The following is a 20,875-nucleotide window of genomic DNA, read 5'->3' as shown; positions in this document are numbered from 1 at the left end:
TTTTTTTGCGGTACACAGGCCTCTCACTGTTGTGGCCTCTCCCGTTGTGGAGCACAGGCTCCAGACACACAGGCTCAGTGGCCATGGCTCACAGGCCCAGCCACTCCACAGCATATGGGATCTTCCCAGACCAGGACACAAACCCGTGTCCCCTGCATCGGCAGGCAGACTCTCAACCAATGCACCACCAGGCAAGCCCCCTCCCCTCTCTTTTACATGAACTTCCTGGGTTACATATGGAGCTCAACCTATGTTGCAAACGGTAGGAAACTTGGCGGTTGGCATTGTCCTGAAATTAGCAATTTAATAATGTTACAAACTTCAATTCCTACAAATTTCAGGAAATTCTCAAATTATGATAATATTTAAATGAATTAACTATACTATTGAGTATTCCTCAAAAATGCAAAAGAAAGCAGAAAACATTCCCTCAGATTAGCCATCATATGTATAAAAAAAGTTAAATTGAGACAATCTGTAGGCTTATTTTAAATGTAATCCTAATAGTTTAATCATGTATTTTTCTTTTCAGACTTTGGAAGATGAGTAAATCTAGTATTGACTTGAAGGATTCTAAAATCGGGGATGCTGAAGACAACAAGGATTTAGAGAAACAGTCATATTAAGGAATGAGGGAGAACAATTATAGTAAGCAACTCAAAAATCACAGGAGGGCCAGGAGGGGAAGATGGCAGAAGAGTAAGACGCGGAGATCACCTTCCTCCCCAAAGATACACCAGAAATACAACTACGTGTGGAACAACTCCTACAGAACACCTACTGAACGCTGGCAGAAGACCTCAGGCCTCCCAAAAGGCAAGAAAGTCCCCACGTACCTGGGTAGGGGAAAAGAAAAGAGAAAAAACAGAGACAAAGATAGGGACGGGACCTGCACCAGTGGGAGGGAGCTGTGAAGGAGGAAAGGTTTCCACACACTAGGAAGCCACTTCGCAGGTGGAGACTGCAGGTGGCGGAGGAGGAAAGCTTCAGAGCCGCGGAGGAGTGCACAGCAATAGGGGTGTGGAGGGCAAAGCAGAGAGATTCCTGCCCACAGGATCGGTGCCGACCGGCACTCACCAGCCCGAGAGGCTTGTCTGCTCACCCGCCGGGGCGGGCAGGGCTGGGAGCTGAGGCTCCAGCTTTGGTCGGAGTGCAGGGAGAGGACTGGTGTTGGCTGCGTGAACACAGTCTGCAGGGGTTAGTGCACCACGGCTACCCGGGAGGGAGTCCGGGGAAAAGTTTGGACCTGCCAAAGAGGCAAGAGACTTTTTCTTCCCTCTTTGTTTCCTGGTGCGTGAGGAGAGATGATTAAGAGTGCTGCTTAAAGGAGCTCCAGAGATGGGCGCGAGCAGCAGCTAAAAGCACGGACCCAAGAGACGGGCATAAGACGCTAAGGCTGCTGCTGCCACCACCAAGAAGCCTGTGTGTGAGCACAGGTCACTATCCACACCCCCATTCCAGGGAGCCTGTGCAGCTCGCCACTGCCAGGGTCCCAGGATCCAGGGACAACTTCCCCGGGAGAATGCTTGGCACACCTCCGGCTGGTGCAATGTCAGGCAGGCCCCTGCCGCCGCAGGCTCGCCCCGCACTCCATGCCCCTCCCTCGCCCCAGCCTGAGTGAGCCAGAGTCCCCGAAGCAGCTGCTCCTTTAACCCCGTCCTGTCTGAGAGAAGAACAGACACCCACCGGCGACCTACACGCAGAGGTGGGGCCAAATCCAACGCTGAGCCCCTGGGAGTTGTGAGAACAAAGAAGAGAAAGGGAAATCTCTCTCAGCAGGCTCAGGAGCAGCGGATTAAAGCTCCACAATCAACTTAATGTACCCTGCATCTGTGGAATACATGAATAGACAACGACTCATCTCAAATTGAGGAGGTGAACTTGGAGAGCAAGATTTATTATTTTTTCCCCTTTTCCTCTTTTTGTGAGTGTGTATGTGTATGCTTCTGTGTGAGATTTTGTCTGTATAGCTTTGCTTCCACCATTAGTCCTAGGGTTCTATCTGTCCGTTTTTTTTTCTTTTTAAAATTTCTTTTCTTAATAATTATTTCTTATTTTAATAACTTTATTTTATTTTATCCTACTTTATTTTGGTTTATCTTCTTTCTTTCTTTCTTTCCTTCCTTCCCTCCTTCCCCCCTTCTTTCCTTCCTTCCTTCTTTCCTTCTTTCTTTTTCTTCCTTTCTTTCTTTCTTTCTTTCTTTCTTTCTTTCTTTCTTTCTTTCTTTCATCACTTTTATTCTCTGCTGTGTGGATGAAAGGCTCTTGGTGCTCTAGCAAAGAGTCAGTGCTGTGCCTCTGAGGTGGGAGAGCCAACTTCAGGACACTGGTCCACAAAAGACCTCCCAGCTCTACATAATATAAAATGGTGAAAATCTCCCAGAGATCTCCATCTCAACACCAGCACCCAGCTTCACTCAGTGAACATCAAGCTACAGTGCTGGACACTCTATGCCAAACAACTAGCAAGACAGGAACACAACACCACCTATTAACAGAGAGGCTGCCTAAAAATCATAATAACTCTACAGACACCCCAAAACACACCACCAGACATTGACCTGCTCACCAGAAAGAGAAGATCCAGCCTCATCCACCAGAACACAGGCACTAGTCCCCTCAACCAGGAAGCATACACAACCCACTGAACCAACCTTAGTCACTGGGGACAGACACCAAAAACAACAGGAACTACCAACCTGCAGCCTGCAAAAAGGAGACCCCAAACACAGTAAGATAAGCAAAATGAGAAGACAGAAGAACACACAGCAGATGAAGGAGCAAGATAAAAACCCACCAGACCTAACAAATGAAGAGGAAATAGGCAGTCTACCTGAAAAAGAATTCAGAATAATGATAGTAAAGATGATCCAAAATCTTGGAAATAGACAAAATGCAAGAAACATTTAACAAGGACCTAGAAGAACTAAAGATGAAACAAACAACGATGAACAGCACAATAAATGAAATTAAAAACTCTAGATGGGATCAATAGCAGAATAACTGAGGCAGAAGAACGGATAAGTGACCTGGAAGATAAAATAGTGAAAATAACTACTGCAGAGCAGAATAAAGAAAACAGAAAGAAAAGAACTAAGGACACTCTCAGAGAACTATGGAACAACATTAAATTCACCAACATTCAAATTATAGGGGTTCCAGAAGAAGAAGAGAAAAAGAAAGGGACTGAGAAAATATTTGAAGAGATTATAGTTGAAAACTTCCCTAATATGGGAAAGGAAATAGTTAATCAAGTCCAGGAAGCACAGAGAGTCCCTGGTTTATTCCAGGAATGCAAGGATTCTTCAATATATGCAAATCAACCAACGTAACACACCATATTAACAAATTGAAGGAGAAAAAACATATGATCATCTCAATAGGTGCAGAGAAAGCCTTCAACAAAATTCAACACCGATTTATGATAAAAACCCTGCAGAAAGTAGGCATAGAGAGAACTTTCCTCAACATAATAAACGCCATATATGACAAACCCACAGCCAACATTGTCTGCAATGGTGAAAAACTGAAAGCATTTCCACTAAGATCAGGAGGAAGACAAGGTTGTCCACTCTCACCACTCTTATTCAACATGGTTTTGGAAGTTTTAGCCTCAGCAATCAGAGAAGAAAAGGAAATAAAAGGAATCCAAATCGGGAAAGAAGAAGTAAAGCTGTCACTGTTTGCAGATGACATAATACTATACATAGAGAATCCTAAAGATGCTACCAAAAAACTACTAGATCTAATCAATGAATTTAGTAAAGTAGCAAGACACAAAATTAATGCACAGATATCTCTGGCATTCCTATACACTAATGATGAAAAATCTGAACGTGAAATCAAGAGAGCACTCCCATTTACCACTGCAACAAAAATAATAAAATATCTAGGAATAAACCTACCTAAGGAGACGAAAGAACTGTATGCAGAAAATTATAAGACACTGATGAAAGAAATTAAAGATGATACAAATAGATGGAGAGATACACCACGTTCTTGGATTGGAAGAATTAACATTGTGAAAATGACTCTACTACGTAAAGCAATCTACAGATTCAATGCAATCCCTATCAAACTACCACTGGCATTATTCACAGAAGTAGAACAACAATTTTCATAATTTGTATGGAAACATAAAATACCCCAAATAGCCAAAGCAATCTTAAGAATGTAAAATGGAGCTGGAGGAATCAGGCTCCCTGGCTTCAGACTATACTACAAAGCTACAGTAATCAAGACAGTATGGTACTGGCACAAAGACAGAAAGATGGATCAATGGAACAGGATGGAAAGCCCAGAGATAAACCCACACACATATGGTCACCTTATCTTGATAAAGGAGGCAGGAATGTACAGTGGAGAAAGGACAGCCTCTTCAATAAATGGTGCTGGAAAAACTGGACAGGTACATGTAAAAGTATGAGATTAGATCACTCCCTAACACCATACACAAAAATAAGCTCAAAATGGATTAAAGACCTAAATGCAAGGCCAGAAACTATCAAACGCTTAGAGGAAAACATAGGCAGAACACTCTATGACATAAATCTCAGCAAGATCCTTTTTGACCCACTTCCTAGAGAAATGGAGATAAAAATAAACAAATGGGACCTAATGAAACTTAAAAGCTTTTGCACAGCAAAGAAAACCATAAACAAGAGAAAAAGACAACCCTCAGAATGGGAGAAAATATTTGCAAATGAAACAACTGACAAAGGATTAATCTCCAAAATTTATCAGCAGCTCACGCAGCTCAATAACAAAAAAGAACAAACAACCCAATCCAAAAATGGGCAGAAGACCTAAATAGACATTTCTCCAAAGAAGATATACAGACTGCCAACAAACACATGAAAGAATGTTCAACATCATTAATCATTAGAGAAATGCAAATCAAAACTACAATAAGATATCATTTCACACCAGTCAGAATGGCCATCATCAAAAAATCTAGAAACAGTAAATGCTGAAGAAGGTGTGGAGAAAAGGGAACACTCTTGCACTGCTGGTGGGAGTGTGAATTGGTACAGCCACTATGGAGAACAGTATGGAGGTTTCTTAAAAAACTACAAATAGAACTACCATATGACCCAGCAATCCCACTACTGGGCATATACCCTGAGAAAACCATAATTCAAAAAGAGTCATGTACCAAAATGTTCATTGCATCTCTATTTACAATAGCCCAGAGATAGAAACAACCTAAGTGTCCATCATCGTATGAATGGATAAAGAAGATGTGGCACATATATTCAATGGAATATTACTCAGCCATAAAACCAAACAAAATTGAGCTATTTGTAATGAGGTGGATGGACTTAGAGTCTGTCATACAGAGTGAAGTAAGTCAGAAAGAGAAAGACAAATACCATATGCTAACACATATATATGGAATTTAAGAAAAAAAAAATGTCATGAAGAACCTAGGGGTAAGAGAGGAATAAAGCCACAGACATACTAGAGAATGGATTGAGGCTATGGGGAGGGGGAAGGGTAAGCTGTGACAAAGCGAGAGAGAGGCATGGACATATATACACTACCAAACGTAAAATAGATAGCTAGTGGGAGACAGCCGAATAGCACAGGGATATCAGCTCGGTGCTTTGTGACCGCCTGGAGGGGTGGGATAGGGAGGGTGGGATGGAGGGAGACGCAAGAGGGAAGAGACATGGGAACATATGTATATGTATAACTGATTCACTTTATTATAAAGCAGAAACTAACACACCATTGTAAAGCAATTATACTTCAATAAAAATGTAAAAAAAAAAAATCATAGGAGCCTAGGACCATCTAAGGGGGAGGAAACAATTCAAAAACTTTCATTGTCTCCAGAGAGCATAATTGTTTTGTAGTCTAGTAGGCAAATTCATGCTCATAATATTTTCTCCATGTAAATAGCAGTTTATGTAATATTCTCTATTTCAGAATCTTAATTTATATTTTAAGACATTTTCCTTTTAAAACAGTTCAAACTGTAAGCCACTGGTTTCTTAAAGAGATGAGCATCAGCTATCTGGAAAAGTATATTGCCTAAAGTACCCTTAAAAGAAATGGCCCATTATTGCAACAAGACATATTTAGAACAGGATTTTAGAGTTCCAATTCAGCAAAATAAGATGAAAAGTGTGGAAATAAGCTCAAACACTCAACATTCAGATTGTGAACTATTTTAACATGTATCTTAGTTCAGTCTAAAAGCATAAAAGATACTATTGAGAATTTCATTAATCTCTGATGCCCTTTAGGTCTGGATGAAAATAAAGCTGAAATCTGGATGTTCTTGACTATGTGGATTCATCCCATTTATGCTAGAGCATAAGTTATTATGAGAGCATCATTACAGTGAGATCAATTATAACCAGAAGTAAAGTTCTTTCTTTTTCTTCCCCCTTGTGCAGTGTATTTGACTTTCTGAATGAGGACAGCCAGGATCCATGATTCCTTGTGGATTATGTCTCTTAAAAAGTGGGTACTCTTCTTTCTCAAGGAATTTTGATCATTGGATTTACTAGTCCCTCTGAACTGAACCCACCTTTGGCATCAACTCGGTCTCCACAGAGTTAGAGGCCAGTTTGTAAAATGGTAGCGATTCTCTACAATTCATTCTTCGGGGGCATTTTATAGAGTGCATAAAACCCATTACAGAACGCAAGAGCTAGTTAATGACCCCACTCAGCATGTGCTTGCTCTTCTGTCTTATATTACCTGATCAGCCACAGCTCGGGCTAATTTGTCCATTCGAGAGCCTGCTTCAGCAATTTTCTTGGCAGCATTAATCACATCAGATGTATTTTTCAACGGGCCTTTGCCTCTGAAAAAACAGACACAACATAATTAGAAATCCACTTTATGACAGGAAATAGACACACCTACCATATTGTTTGCCCAGGACTCTGCTTTTGTATTTGATTTGGCTCTGACCAAGTTAAAGGAAATTTTAATGTTTTCTTGATTCACTTCAATTTCCATGTAAATAATTCAATTTACTTGCATTCATTTTTAGGGAATATTTTTCCCTATTTGGATGTGTATGCTCACATTTTATTCTTTACATGCATTTCTATATATTTTAAACAGTGGTCCCTTAAAAAATATGATCACCACAAGAGCAATGGGAATTTAATATGTAAATGCTTACCATGTGTCTATGCTGTTGTATATACATTTGTCTTCATAACAACCCTAACAAGTAGGCATCATCATTCCCATTTTAGAGAAGAGAAAAATAGACTAAAGTGAATAACTCATCTAAGCTTATGCAAATCATGTGATAAATTCTAAATTTAAATCAGAGGCTAGCCAAAATAAATGCACATGCATTGTCTTTCATACCATGCTCAGCACTATTATTATGTTAATTATATTTTTAAGTCCACTTTGGCTTCTTAAGAAGCCACTGTCTCTTGTCCATAACTGAGAACTGTTTGGCCAGAATTTCAGAAATCTGCTGAGCTCTTACTCTTGCTGGTTTATATGTTTCTGGGACTGACTTACGAAGGAAGACGCACAGAACACTGTGTGACAGTAGATGTATTTATGCTGAACCATTTTCCCAGTATTTTCACATAAGGCTTTCAATTAGGTAAACTGTTTAAAATTACTTGTCTTTTAAATATTTATTAGAAAGGAAAAAGAAATTATGCTGCATCATAAATCTTTAAACAAAATGTTGCATATGATATGATTTTTCTTCACTTTTCTTGAGAGGTAAATAAAATAATAGACTAAATACATTCATCCTTATATTTTTAGCATTGTTACTGGTCTCCTTATATGCATCTAAAAATCAATGCATTTTTTAGGCCTACAAACTTATAAACCTATAGTTAAGACATGTGGTAAAATATAGAGAAAAAACCACTCAGAAGTGATTTATTTAGAATGCATAGAGACTGGGCAATGATTGCCGTTGTTATATAACAATGTTTTATAAAATGGAAGACTTAAAATGACTTTAGAAAATAAATGTAAATGAAGGGCATTTTGTTTCCCTCTTAATTTTGCCTCTGGCATTTTCAGTGTTAGTAGGTAAAAGTAAAATATATTGTGTTCATGTCAGTGCTTAAACACGTACATAGGGAAATTCAAAGCAAGCTATTTCATTTTGCTGTGGTAACATTAACTCTTCCACAAAAGACACTGATTTTTTTTCAGTTGTATAGATTTTAAAAATATGGACAGAGATTTTACATGTGAATTTGATATAATATGGATGAATTAAAGAATCTGGACAATTGGGCTCCCATGCTCTCACATTATTTTTTTTAAATTATCTCTAAATAAACTTTTATTTTGTTTTTGGTTTATATTTTTAAAGGAAAGGTTAGATGCAGAATCTGTTAATATTTAATATTACTCTCATTATTGTTTATTTCTCTGTAACTTCCAAACCTTAGAAAATCTTTTTTGCAAACTTACTCTGACAAAATATTTGTTGTTACCTTTTGCCTTCATCTTAACCCATTCACAAAGGGCTGCTCTATGCTTGATTTTTCATTACTAACAATCTTGGTGTTTGTTTGCTCCAAGAATTTCAAAGGACTTGAGGAAATGCTTTCTCATGAACTTTTCATGATAACTTTCAACAGTTGATTGACTCTGACAAAATGTGCTAAGTTAATAAAGAACATTTATAGAGACTTGAATTTGTTTGAGGCTGAGACTCCCATATTGCAGCTAAAGCATGATTAGAAGCATGTCTTTTGTGATTACACCAGAGACTACGGTACATAGACTCACTATTATATTGTATTTAAAATTTTGAGACTTTAGAGGTCACATTGCAGACTCAATTCAAATGTTTGGAATCACAAGTTGATGACAGGGATGTATTACATGAAACTAGAGAGCAATGTAGAAATTTGGGGATCATCAAATATTTCCTCATTTTCTGATTGAGAAAGCTGAAACCCGAAGAGGAAGTGAAGTGACCTGCCCAAGACGATAATGAAGAGAGTGATAAGAGAGAGAAAAAGGACTGCAACCTCTGTGTCCCTAATCACAATTTAGTACTCTTTCTGCTATATTCTGATGAGATAGCTAAAGTAGTAATCTCAGAGAAACACAAATAGCCATAACTACAGATATTAATATGCAAGATATAACAAAAACAATAATCATCTGACTCAAGAATTTAGAAAGTAGGAAGAAACTAATAAAAATCACTAACATGTGGAATCTAAAATATGGCACAGATGAACCTATCTACAAAACAGAAACAGATTCACACACATAGAGAACAGCCTTGTGGTTGCCAAGGAGGAGTGGGGTGGGGGAGGGGAGGACTTTGAGTGTGGGATTAGCATATGTAAACGATTATATATAGGATGGATAAACAACAAGGTCCTACTGTATAGCACAGGGAGCTGTATTCAATATCCTGTGATAAACCATAATGGAAAAGAATATTAAAAAAAAAGTCTCTATTACAGAGTCACTTTGCTGTACAGCAGAGATTGGCACAACACTGTAAATCAACTATACTTCAATAAAAAAATAAAATTAAAAAAATAAGAAGAGATTTATGAGTTAGAAAATAACAGAACACAGAAAATAAATAAATCAATTCCAAAAAAAAGGAAGGCAAAACTGATATAGAAAATATACTTAGCTTGCTATCAAGAAAAAAATAGGAGAAAAATATTCTAAAGTAAAAAAAGGTAAGATTTAAATTATCTTAAAAAAACAGAACATTTGAAGTATTACAATACTAGTTTCCTCAAATACATGTAAAGAAATTTGAGAACATGGATGAAATAACTTTCTAGGAAAATATAATTTACCAACACTGGCTAGAAAGTAGATTTTGAAAACTCTAAAGAATCTGATTTCCATGAAAGAAATAAGTAAGGCTGTCAAAGAGAAAGCTGGTCAAAAAATCAGTAAATCCAGATGGTTTCTCAGAGGAATTTACTAAACCTTTAAAACAGAGGTCCCCAACCCCTGGGCCACATAGCAGGAGGTGAGTGGCGGGCAGGCAGGCAAGCAAGCTCCCTGCTCCCCCCACCCCATCGTCTGTGGAAAAATTGTCTTCCAAAAACTGGTCCCTGGTGCCAAAAAGGTTAGGGACCACTGCTTTAAAAAGAAAATAATCCCAATGCAATTTAAATTCTTCCAGAATATAGGAAAAGAAGAAAGACTTCAAAAACAGTTTCATTAAGTAACATAATATTGATATTGTCAGAAGCACCTAATACAAATTATTTATTTAAGATTCTGCACAGCAAAGGAAACCATCAACAAAATGAAAAGGCAACCTACTGAATGGGAGAAAATATTTGCAAATCATAGATCTGATATGGGGTTAATATCTAAAATATATAAAGAACTTAATCAATAGCAAAAAAGAAAATAATCCAATTTAAAGACAGGCAGAGGGCCTGAAAAGACACATTTCCAAAGAAAACATACAGATGGTCAACAGGTACATGAAAAGGTACTCGACATTACTAATGATCAGGGAAATGCAAACCAAAACCACAATAAGATATCACCTCACACCAGTCAGAATGGCTTATATCAAAAAGACAACAAATAACAGACATTGGCAAGGATGTGGAGAAAAGAGAACAGTTGTGCACTATTGGTGGGAATATAAATTGGTGCAGCTACTGTGGAAAACAGTATGGAGTTTCCTCAAAAAATTAAAAATAGAACTGCCATATGATTCAGCAATTCCACTACTGGGTATTTATCTGAAGAAAATGAAAACACTAATTTAAAAAATATATGCACTCCTATGTTCATTGTAGCATTATTTACAATACTCAATATATGGAAGCAACCTAAGTGTCCATCAATGGATGAATGAATAAAGACACAAATAAATGGAAAGACACCTTATGTACATGGATTAGAAGACCTAATATTATTAAGATATCAATACTACACAAAGCAATCAATGTAATCCCTATTAAAAACCCAGCAGCAATTTTGCCAAAATAGAAAAATCTATCTTAAAAAATCATATGGATTGTCAAGGCACCCCAAATAGCCAAAAAATCTTCCTTAATCTTAAAAAAGGACAAAGTTGGGGGCCTTACTACAAAGCTACAGTAATCAAAACAGTGTAGTACTGGCATAAAGACAGATGTATAAAATAATGGAACAGAATAGAAAGCCCAGCAGATTTTTGACAAGTTCTCAAGACCATTCAACAGGAAAAGGACAGTGTTTTCAACAAATGATATTGGGAAAATTGATATCTACATGCAAAAGAATGAAACAGGACCTTTTTCTTATACCATATACAAAAATCAACTGGAAGTGGATCATGAGAGCTAATCTATACATATTTTATAAGAAAAGTTAAGGGAAAAACTTCATGATGTTGGATTTGGCAATGATTTCTCTCATGCAACACCAATAAAACAGGCAACAGCAACAACAAAAATAGACAAATTTGACTATATCAAAATTTTTAAAACTTCTGTGCATTGAAGGACACAATCAACAGAATACAAAGGCAACCCACAGAATCAGAGAAAATATTTGCAAATCCTATACCTAACAAGGGGTTGATATCCAGAATATAGAAAAACTCCTAGAACTCAACACTAAAAATTAATCAGCCTGATTAAAAAACAGGCAAAAGACCTGAATATACATTTCTCCAAAGAAGAATACAATGGCTAATCAGCACATGAAAAGATGTTCAACACCACTAATTGTTAGGAAAATGTAAATCAAAATCACAATGAGATACCATCTCACACTCATTAAGATAGTTACTATAAAAACAAACAAAAACAGAAAATAAGAAGTCTTGGTGAGGATGGGAAGGAGTTGGAACCTTTGTGCACTGTTGATGGGAATATAAAATGGTGCAGCTGCTATGTAAAACAGTACAGTGGTTCCTAAAAAAAATAAACATAGAACTACCATGTGATCCAGCAATTCCACTCCTGGGTATATATTCAAAGAATTGAAAGCAGGGTCTCAAAGAGATATTTGTACACCCATGTTCATAGCAATATTATTCACAATCCAAGTGCCCAAGAATAGATGAATGGATAAATAAAACATGATGTATATATTCATTGAAATATTATTTAGCCTTAAGAAGGAATGAAAGTCTGACATGTACAATATGGATGAACCTTGAGAACATTATGCTAAGTGAAATATGCCAGTCACAAAAAGACAAATGCTGTATGTTTTCACTTATATGAGATACTAGAGTAGTCAAATTCATAGAGACAGAAAGGAGAATGGTGTTGCCAGGGATGTTGCCCAGAAAAGATCAGAAGTCTGAGTCTTCCTATTAGTGGAAGGCAGTATGGACAAAGGGACTAGTTCCACTGGCTGTAGTTCCCAGTCTCAAAGTGATGGTTTATACCCTTTGTCTTTCCCTAACTTAATCAGGTTCTCTACTTTGTGCATTTTGAAAGGTTCTTTGAGGAATCTTGTGACCTTAAAGACAAAAGCCATCTTATTGTTCCATTTGGAACATGTTTTTAGTTTTCTTGGAAAAATATCAAGCCATAGAATTGGCTCTACTGTATAGGTTCATGTAACCTTCTCTCTTTTGCTAATAGGTGATTCTTATACAAGGGTCAATATTTGGAAGCTTTCCCAGGAAATGGTCACTTCCAAAAAAAAAGAATCATGGAAAGCTATTACTGCATTACTGCTATCCACAATTTAACAACTAATTCATATTTATTTCATGAAAAGGTAATAGGTATTAATGAGAAAAATCAATGTGTGAGTGCATTCTGAGTCAATGTACTCAGTACCCAGAATTCTTAAATTCTGAGTTAATCCAAGTTAAAAACATTTATTTACTATAGTTTTCTCAGTACCTCTAACAGATCAATATATGATGTGACTCTCCAGTAATGAGATATAGTAAGTAAGGAGTATATTTGTAAATGTACTGAATCATAGAAGCCCATTTTCAGAACCACAGTCCATAAAACATAGTTGGGAAATACCACTTTCACCAATTAGCTGAAGTGGTCTAAAGACAGTGCAGTGGAAAAGTTGTATTAATCTGGGGATTAAAGATAAATCAGGTGAGACTGTAGTACCATAAGTTGAATTATTCAAGGAAGTAACATTTATATGATGGTCTTGAAGTAGAAATACAAATATGCACAAAATTGAGAAGGAATCTAAGGGTCAGTAAAGGTAGGCCTTGGATAGCAAACTCAAGATTTTTATATTATTCTATGAAAAGAGGAAAGAAAGTTTTGGTGCAAAGGGAGCTAGATGGATGTCCTTTAATGGCCAGATATGGCATGGCAAGAACTGACAAGAGTCAAGATTTGGAACTGGAAGACCAGTCAAGCTGTCACTTGGGCTAAAGCCCTGAGTGTCCATACCAAGGCAGGAATGAAATTTGGGAATAGCAGGCTGATTACATGATTCTTTACTTTAGCAGTAGATTGTACCCTGAAAGCTTTTTGTTTTAGCCTGAACCCAGTTCCTTTCAAGATCAGAACTTACAGTTGATCTCAAGAGACAGCTTTGTCCCTTGCTGTACAATTAAACTTGGGTTTCTTTCCTGAACTGCTGCCATCTGCACACCTTTTGTTATTGGGATACAAGACTGGCCCATGCTATTTCTTTCTGAAAGTGACATGAGAGGTATGGATTCACCCTATGCAGGACAGCATTTATGCCATCACCATGAGATGATGAACTGTTTCCTGGTCAGTTCTTGGAAGTCAAGAACTGACCAGGAAACAGACATGAGGCATAATCAGTTTTATCCATGAAGAAGTTATTACACAAATAGTGAGGCAAAACCTCTCCAATTTTAATAATAATGGAGTGGATATCATTGAGATTACTGAATCAAATTAATGAATTAGCTACTGATAAGAATAAAACAACAAAATAATAAATGCAAGTTTTTTTTTTCTTGTACCCAAACACCCTTTAAATGTAAGATCTGAAGAGAGTAGTCAAATTTCAATTCCTACTCAGCTATATCCTTCCTTTAAATAAGGGAACATAATACGTAAGAGCCATTAGAGTTATAGAGCTGAAATTATTCCTTTTTAAAGTGGAAAATGCAAGGCTAATAATGCATAGGGTCAAGTGCAGTGAACTTATGGGAGAGGCACAAAGAAAGGCTCAAATTAGCTACCTCTTTGCATGGCAGATGGGGGCAGCAGCAAAACCTCAGCTTCCTGTACTCCATTTCCAATTCACAGTCTCTCCTGTTTCTCTGGATATTAACTGTATCCTCCCTTTGCCCTCACAAAGGGGCACAAAACTACTCATCAGGCAGTGGAAAAAAATGATAACTAGTAGCACTCTAGACATTTCATTATTCAAATCAGCATAAAATGATTATACAAAATCCCTCAGGAACTGAAGTGGCCCTCTTTTCACTTTTAAAACTATGCTTTGACTGATAGAAAGTCTGTCTTATTTAACATCATCTAACAAGACCCCCTCAAGTATATCTCTCTTCCTTGACACAGTTATATATAATCTAGAGTATTATAAAATGTCTCCCTGATCTAAACTAGCAACATGACTTGATTCATCATTCATTTTAAATTAATGAGATTATTTGTTCAAGTGATGTTCTTAATGGATTGTATAATATCCATCAGATAAAGTATGAATAGTGTTGAAAGCAAGCAAATTAAGTCATCAGAGGCCTTGCTTGAAAAGCAATGACTGTGGGCTGCCATGATAGTCTGATTTGTAGGAAATTTAGACTTAAATAATGGCTCAGACTGAGTTATCCTACTATTACTTTTTGTGTGAAATAAATCTGTGAAACCGACAAAGACCAGCCAAATGTACAAATTTGAACTTCTAATGAATACAATGACATTTAAAATCTCGAAGATCACCCTCATAACTTTAAAGTCATTCCACTAAAGTCAAAAACAATTTTTAAATATTTGGAGAAAGGACCAAGTGATGTCATTAGTACATATTGGCCAGAGGCAAAAGGTAAAGGGAAAAAGGCAGAGATGTGCCATATTTTATTATAACCTATAATTAACTGTAGGCTTTTCTTATTAAAAGCACTCAACAATCACTTAAAAAATTGTCTCCCATAAGGTAGTGTCTTCACATTGCCACACATCTTATATAACTTTAATAACAAATACCGTGTTGAATCATTAAAACATCTTTTCTCATGTATCTGTGTGTGTCTGTGTTTCTCAGAAAAAGAAATCTACAGAAAAATGATAGCTTTCATTCATATGGCAGCATAATTTGTAACTTCATTACCTCTTTGGATTTTAAAACTCTCCTGTGAAAGTTGATAAGAAGAGTATTATTTTCCCATTGTACAAATGAATAAAGACAGTATGAGACAGGTCCAAAATCACCTGGTATTTGGACTAAAAATCCAGGGCTCTTTCATTGAGCTTTGCTCTCCCTTTGTCTGCCCTTTGGGTGGTAGGAAGGGCAGAAATGTCATCTCCCTTTAAAGAGGAAACTAAAAATGCAATGGCAGAAACAGCAATGACCCCTGATGAGGAAAAGGCTCCTGACAAAATTCTGACTGGTATCTTGATTTAGTAAAAGCACTGCTCAGAGCAAAAGGATCTAAAACTTATACAATGTTTAATTTCCTTGTCAAAATTACAGAATCAGAGAGTTGAACCTGATTCTTTGTGTGTAAGCATAAAATACGAGCTGAGATTAATGCTAAATCATGAGCTAGCATTAAACCATATTACATGTCTACATGCACACACACACACATATATATATAGATAGATATTTTTTTCCAAAGGGGCATTAACAAATCATACACCTTATCTTCAGAATAATACTTAAACACACTGCAAAACAGCATAGACCAAAAATGAGTCACCCAAGCCCCAGGGGTTTGATTTTATGACTGACTTAGGATGGATAATTAAAACAATAATAATTACAGAAATGAATCTGTTCTTTTTGACCAAAAAGACCTATCTGCTAAGAACCAGGTCCAGATCACTTTGACTTACACATGTAAATTTTATAATACCACTACCTTGCTTTGATGTAGTCTTTTAATTTTTCAGCAGGCTTTTCACATGCTAATACACATTGTTATGCTTCTGTTATTTTTAATGAGAAAATCTTCCTCTTCCTGTCTCCAGGCCTCACCTTGTGAAGTCTGTCATTTCCATCATGATCATACACATCTGCTTGGCCAGCACAATGATATCATTGCCGCTGTCGTCCCATTTGGCCACTTCAGCATCCAGCTTGCTTTTCTCTTGGTGGAATATCTCCACCTGCTCAGCTATTTTTGCCTTCTCCTCTTGCGGTAGTTGTGCCATGATGGCCTGTGTGGGTTACAGAAAAAGTGTGACTAATGGTGACAAAGAAGCACAGACAGGAGGGTGACTGTGCCTCCAGTTAATGGCAAAGCCAGACCCTGACAAGGATGATAGGCTGTCCCACCATTCTGGAAAGTACTTTTTCTCCAGCCCCAAGAATGCAAAAGCACAGACTGGTAAGGTCCCCACATTCCCTGTCCCTGTTCCAACATACAAAAAAATAAGAGATCCAAAGGTACGTGCACATTGACAGTAACAGAACTTCTTTGTCGCTGTGATGACATATGTTTGTTCAAAAGAATCTATTCCTGACGATTTTTATATTTGGTCTTGGGAAACTTTTACCAGATGAAAGAATGCACCTCTTTCAACACTGAAATCTGTTCAGAAAAAAAGAAAACAGGCCTCTGTTGCTGGGAAGGAAAAGAATTTTAAAGAATATCTGAGCATCCCAAGTGGGATGGGGAGATGTCCTGTGAGTGTTAATGAAGCCATTCATGGTTAGATGCCAAACAAAAATCCCTTATGCAGGGCACATCAGGGATGGCATACCTATTTTCAGTCCTCCTGTATGGAAATCCTGGGTCGAACATGGCTCCCTGGAGAGCCTATGAGTATGTACAGGGAAGCTGTGATGGGATAACATTTAGGATTAAGAAGCAAAGGTTGATTTTCAATAGTTGCTAGGTAAGGGAATGTAGAAAAGGAAAAACTACAGTTGATTCTCACTATTCACAGATTTTTTATTTGCAAATTTGCCTACTCTCTAAAATCTATTTGAAATCCCCAAATCAATATTTGTGGTGCTTTCAGACATTCACAGACATATGCAGAGATGCCAAAGTTTTGAGTCATCGACAACCATGTTCCCAGATGAGGCCAAACAAGGGTTTCTCTGCTTTCTTGTTTCAGCACTCATACCATAAAGAAGCGTCCTTTCTGCAATCTATTTAGTACCACATTTTCCACATATTTATTGGTGTTTTTTATTGGTGGCACTTTTTATTGGTGGTTTTGCTGTCTAACTTGGCCCCCAATCCTAGTGCTGAAATGCTGTCTTGTGTCTCTAAGCACAAAAAGGCTGCAATGTGCCTAATGGAGAAAATACATGTATTAGATGAACTTCGTTCAGGCATGACTTTTAGTGCTCCCAGCTGTGAGCTCAATGTTCATGAACCAAAACTATCTAATAAGGTATCTAAACAGAAACACTCATTAAACAAGATTACATATTGATGGGTTGAAGGAAATGTTAAGACTAGCAGCTCTCAGGAAGCTAACCCTGCATTTCCCCTAGGAGCAATGATTCCGTAGTTGCTAATTAAGCATTCATGGTGACTTTACAGAACATAAGGGCCATGAATAAAGAGAATCAACTGTATTTGTTAGACACTATTTATGTAGCAGGCACTGAATGAAATGTTTGACATCACCTCAATGCATCCTCAAAGAACCATTTACAACCTGCTTCACTGAAAGGACCACGTGGATCAGTGTGTCAGCACTGATATCCCTCTCATTCTGGGATGCACGTATTCTCCAGAAGAGCATGATTTGGGGTACCGACAGCTGTTGCAAAGGACAAGTAAATAGCACAAAGAAACCTTCTTTCTATATTGTAAAGTTTCTCCTAATGTGAGTGAATTGTTCAAAGGAGAGGTAGGTAGCTGGTATCTAATGGAAATATCAATGGATATAATCTCAGAAAAACTGGGCTCAACCTGGCTCTGTAACTGACTTGGGTTAAGGCCTCATTGCTACTGGATCACATCCTTAACATTCTATAATATAAGAATAGTAAACAATTACCTCAAAATGTTATGGTGGACAGAAAATGAAATAATAAATGTAAAATGAAAGTAAGCATGTGTGGGATTATTGTTAACATTATATTATCATTATTTCTGTATGAGTTTTCTTCTAGCTGCTTCTCCAGCTTATTACTTAGTTGCCATCAAAGAGAAGGGATGGGTTCAGAGACTATGTGACTCTCTATAAATAGAAGCTTGACATGATTCCTTGAACACAGGCATGTATACTGGGTACTGTACTAAAAGGCTTATGAATGTCAAAAATTTAATCTACTTAATTATTCTACAAGATTAATACTATTATTACCCTTATTTTATTAATGATGATACCAAGATCCAGGGAAGTTAATTAAATTCTGAATATTACACAACTAATGAGCTATAAGAATAGGATTCAAACCCAGGTCAGGTAACACCATACTTAACCATTGTGCACAATGGGATCACCACGCCGGACCATGCAGGTTAGACACTGCCCAGTGGTCCCAGCCCAGTGGGTAAAAGATCACTAAAACTCTAGGCTCTGTCCACCAGGCTGAGCATCCTAGACAAGCCTTCATCTGCCCAGGGTAAAGGGGTGCCTTTGTCTGATTTGCATGAAGTGACCTTGAACCAGCAGCTTCCCAGATGTTACATCTTACTAATAGACAGCCACATCTATGAAATCCCGTGCATGCATGTGTGTGACTTTATACAAATAGCATGTGAGTGTGTGTGTATGATGTATGTATATACTTATGTAGAACAATATGTGTGTGCGTGTGTATACAAAAACTACAATCCATATTTTAAAAGCCAGACTTGTGCAAATACAATAGTTAAAGTATTAAAATACTAATATTTGAAAAATATTTTACAGTACTTTTTAAGATAGCTAATATACAAAAGAGCTTGTTATAAACTCACATATGCAATATCATACTAACTGCAAAGCTGCTAGTTTTTCCAATACCTTTGAGATAGGTTTGGATTTGCAGAAGTTTCCTGAAGCATCCCTGTCTGATGTTCTAATGCTGTCTTAGATTCACCTGTCCTCCTCATACAAAATTGATAATCATGTTTTACTTAAACCTCACAAGTCCTAACTAGCATCATTTAAAGCATCCGTTAGGTGCTTCTCTGTAAAAGAATCTATAAAACTACCTGACAGACCTCCATACTCTACATTCAATCTCCAGATTCTAGCAATAAACCTGTCATTGTTCCAAAAGGGTTAATTTGTGCATTAAAGGGTGTACACGTGTCTGTCAACTGTATCACTTGAGTTTCACATTGTGCAGTTTAGCATTTGAATGTTAACTCCCTTGCTCTAACTCTCTAATTTCGAGTAATGCCCTACCTCTGACTTCTCTTTGAGCTTCCTGAGGGTAGAGTCCCCAGCATCCTGCACAGTGTAGAAGCTAAATACATATCACTTGATTGACTGCTTACCCATTTTTCCACTCACTGCATCAACATATTTTGAGAGAAGTTAACAGAACTGACATACGTTTCATAAGGGCACAATTCCAAAGAAAAACTGGCTCCTTAGAGCAGATTTGTATAAGAAGATGTAATTTTGACTCTAGGTGTGCTCCGCCCGCATAATGCACTTAATGGTGTGTGATTTGGGTGTAAGAGTCGTTATATCTGCTTCTGCTTATGTAGCTATCGATGAAGTAAAGTTGTTTCCTAAATATTATTAAAATGCTCTTAGCTTTTAAAAATTCATAATTGACCTTTTCTGAAACTGAAATTAAAAAAAAAGGTTATCTATAAACAGTAGATCACAAACTGTGAACTTTGCAAGTTAATCAAATTAAAATTCAACACATGAGTTTTAATTAGGTCTTATCAATGTAACTCAGCAGTTTGAAATGTTAACACATTAAAGCCGTTCTAGCTAGGAAAAAAAAAATTAGAGGCTGGCTACAGTCAAATCAAGTTGAATACAAAATATATGACATGCAATTGTTCATTCCCTCAAACTAAGGAAACATGAGAAAAATGATTTTCATGACCAAAGGGAAAGACAACAAATCAGCTTTTCTGTTTGTGTCATGTGATCACCTGGGGCGGTCTGAGATTTTTGGCTGCTTTCTGTGTAGCTAAGCACAGCTGTCCAGATTGTTGATCTGGGACCCCAAGTCAGTGGCATCAGAAACTTGAATTCACAAAGTTTTCTAACCACCCTGTTCCATGCTCCTAGCCTTTCCTTTGAATATCCAACCACTTTTTGTGATTGTTTTAAACTTTATTTATTAAATGAAAGTGCAAATCACTGACGCAAGCCAACGACCACTCAGCCCAGAATCTTTTTCTTTAATCTAAATCTCAAAGAGCTTTTTTCCAATCTCAAAAGGATTATTTCTCCAATCCCAAGATGAAAAATGACTTTTAAAGTCCATGGACCTCCAAACTGATATGTTAGTTTCTTAAACAGAGCAAGAGTCTTACATTTTAAGGCTTTAAGTACACAAATGTTTATAAATAATGATTTAAAAGGTTAAAATTTAATGTGCCCATTTCTACTCACTTGGTTTTAAAGCAGGATAATAAGCATAAGAAATTAAGGAGTGGGTGACTTTTACCTGTCTCAGGCTGTGAAGTGAATTGGAAAATTGAGGTTCTTGTCTCATTAATTCAAATTAAAACTTGCACGATGGTCTGAATTATCTAGCTCTTTCAGGTTAAATTATTGGTCAGCCTTCTAATGAATGACTACCTTGTGCTACAAGCATCATGATCATCTTCTTCATTAAACTTAACATTATGTAATAACTCGTGATACATTTCATCATGCATTTCTCCTAATGACATTATGAAGTA

General features: G+C 37.1%; 1 protein-coding gene across 2 annotated transcripts in view; it reads right to left on the bottom strand.

Moving 5' to 3' along the window:
* Positions 1–20,875, bottom strand: part of CTNNA2 (catenin alpha 2) — a 1,017,322-nt gene that overhangs the window by 47,429 nt on the left and 949,018 nt on the right. For both annotated transcript variants that reach the window (XM_024766408.1, XM_024766409.1), the window contains exons 14-15: positions 16,081–16,262; positions 6,712–6,817 (exon numbers count right to left, since the gene is read on the bottom strand). In XM_024766408.1, the coding sequence (XP_024622176.1) occupies positions 6,712–6,817; positions 16,081–16,262 (288 nt within the window). The remainder of the gene's footprint in view (positions 1–6,711; positions 6,818–16,080; positions 16,263–20,875) is intronic.

This window comes from Neophocaena asiaeorientalis, unplaced genomic scaffold (genome assembly GCF_003031525.2).
Source record: "Neophocaena asiaeorientalis asiaeorientalis breed wild unplaced genomic scaffold, Neophocaena_asiaeorientalis_V1.1 scaffold255, whole genome shotgun sequence".
In the NCBI taxonomy this organism is placed as follows: domain Eukaryota; kingdom Metazoa; phylum Chordata; class Mammalia; order Artiodactyla; family Phocoenidae; genus Neophocaena; species Neophocaena asiaeorientalis.
This window is presented reverse-complemented; position numbering and strand designations above follow the sequence as displayed.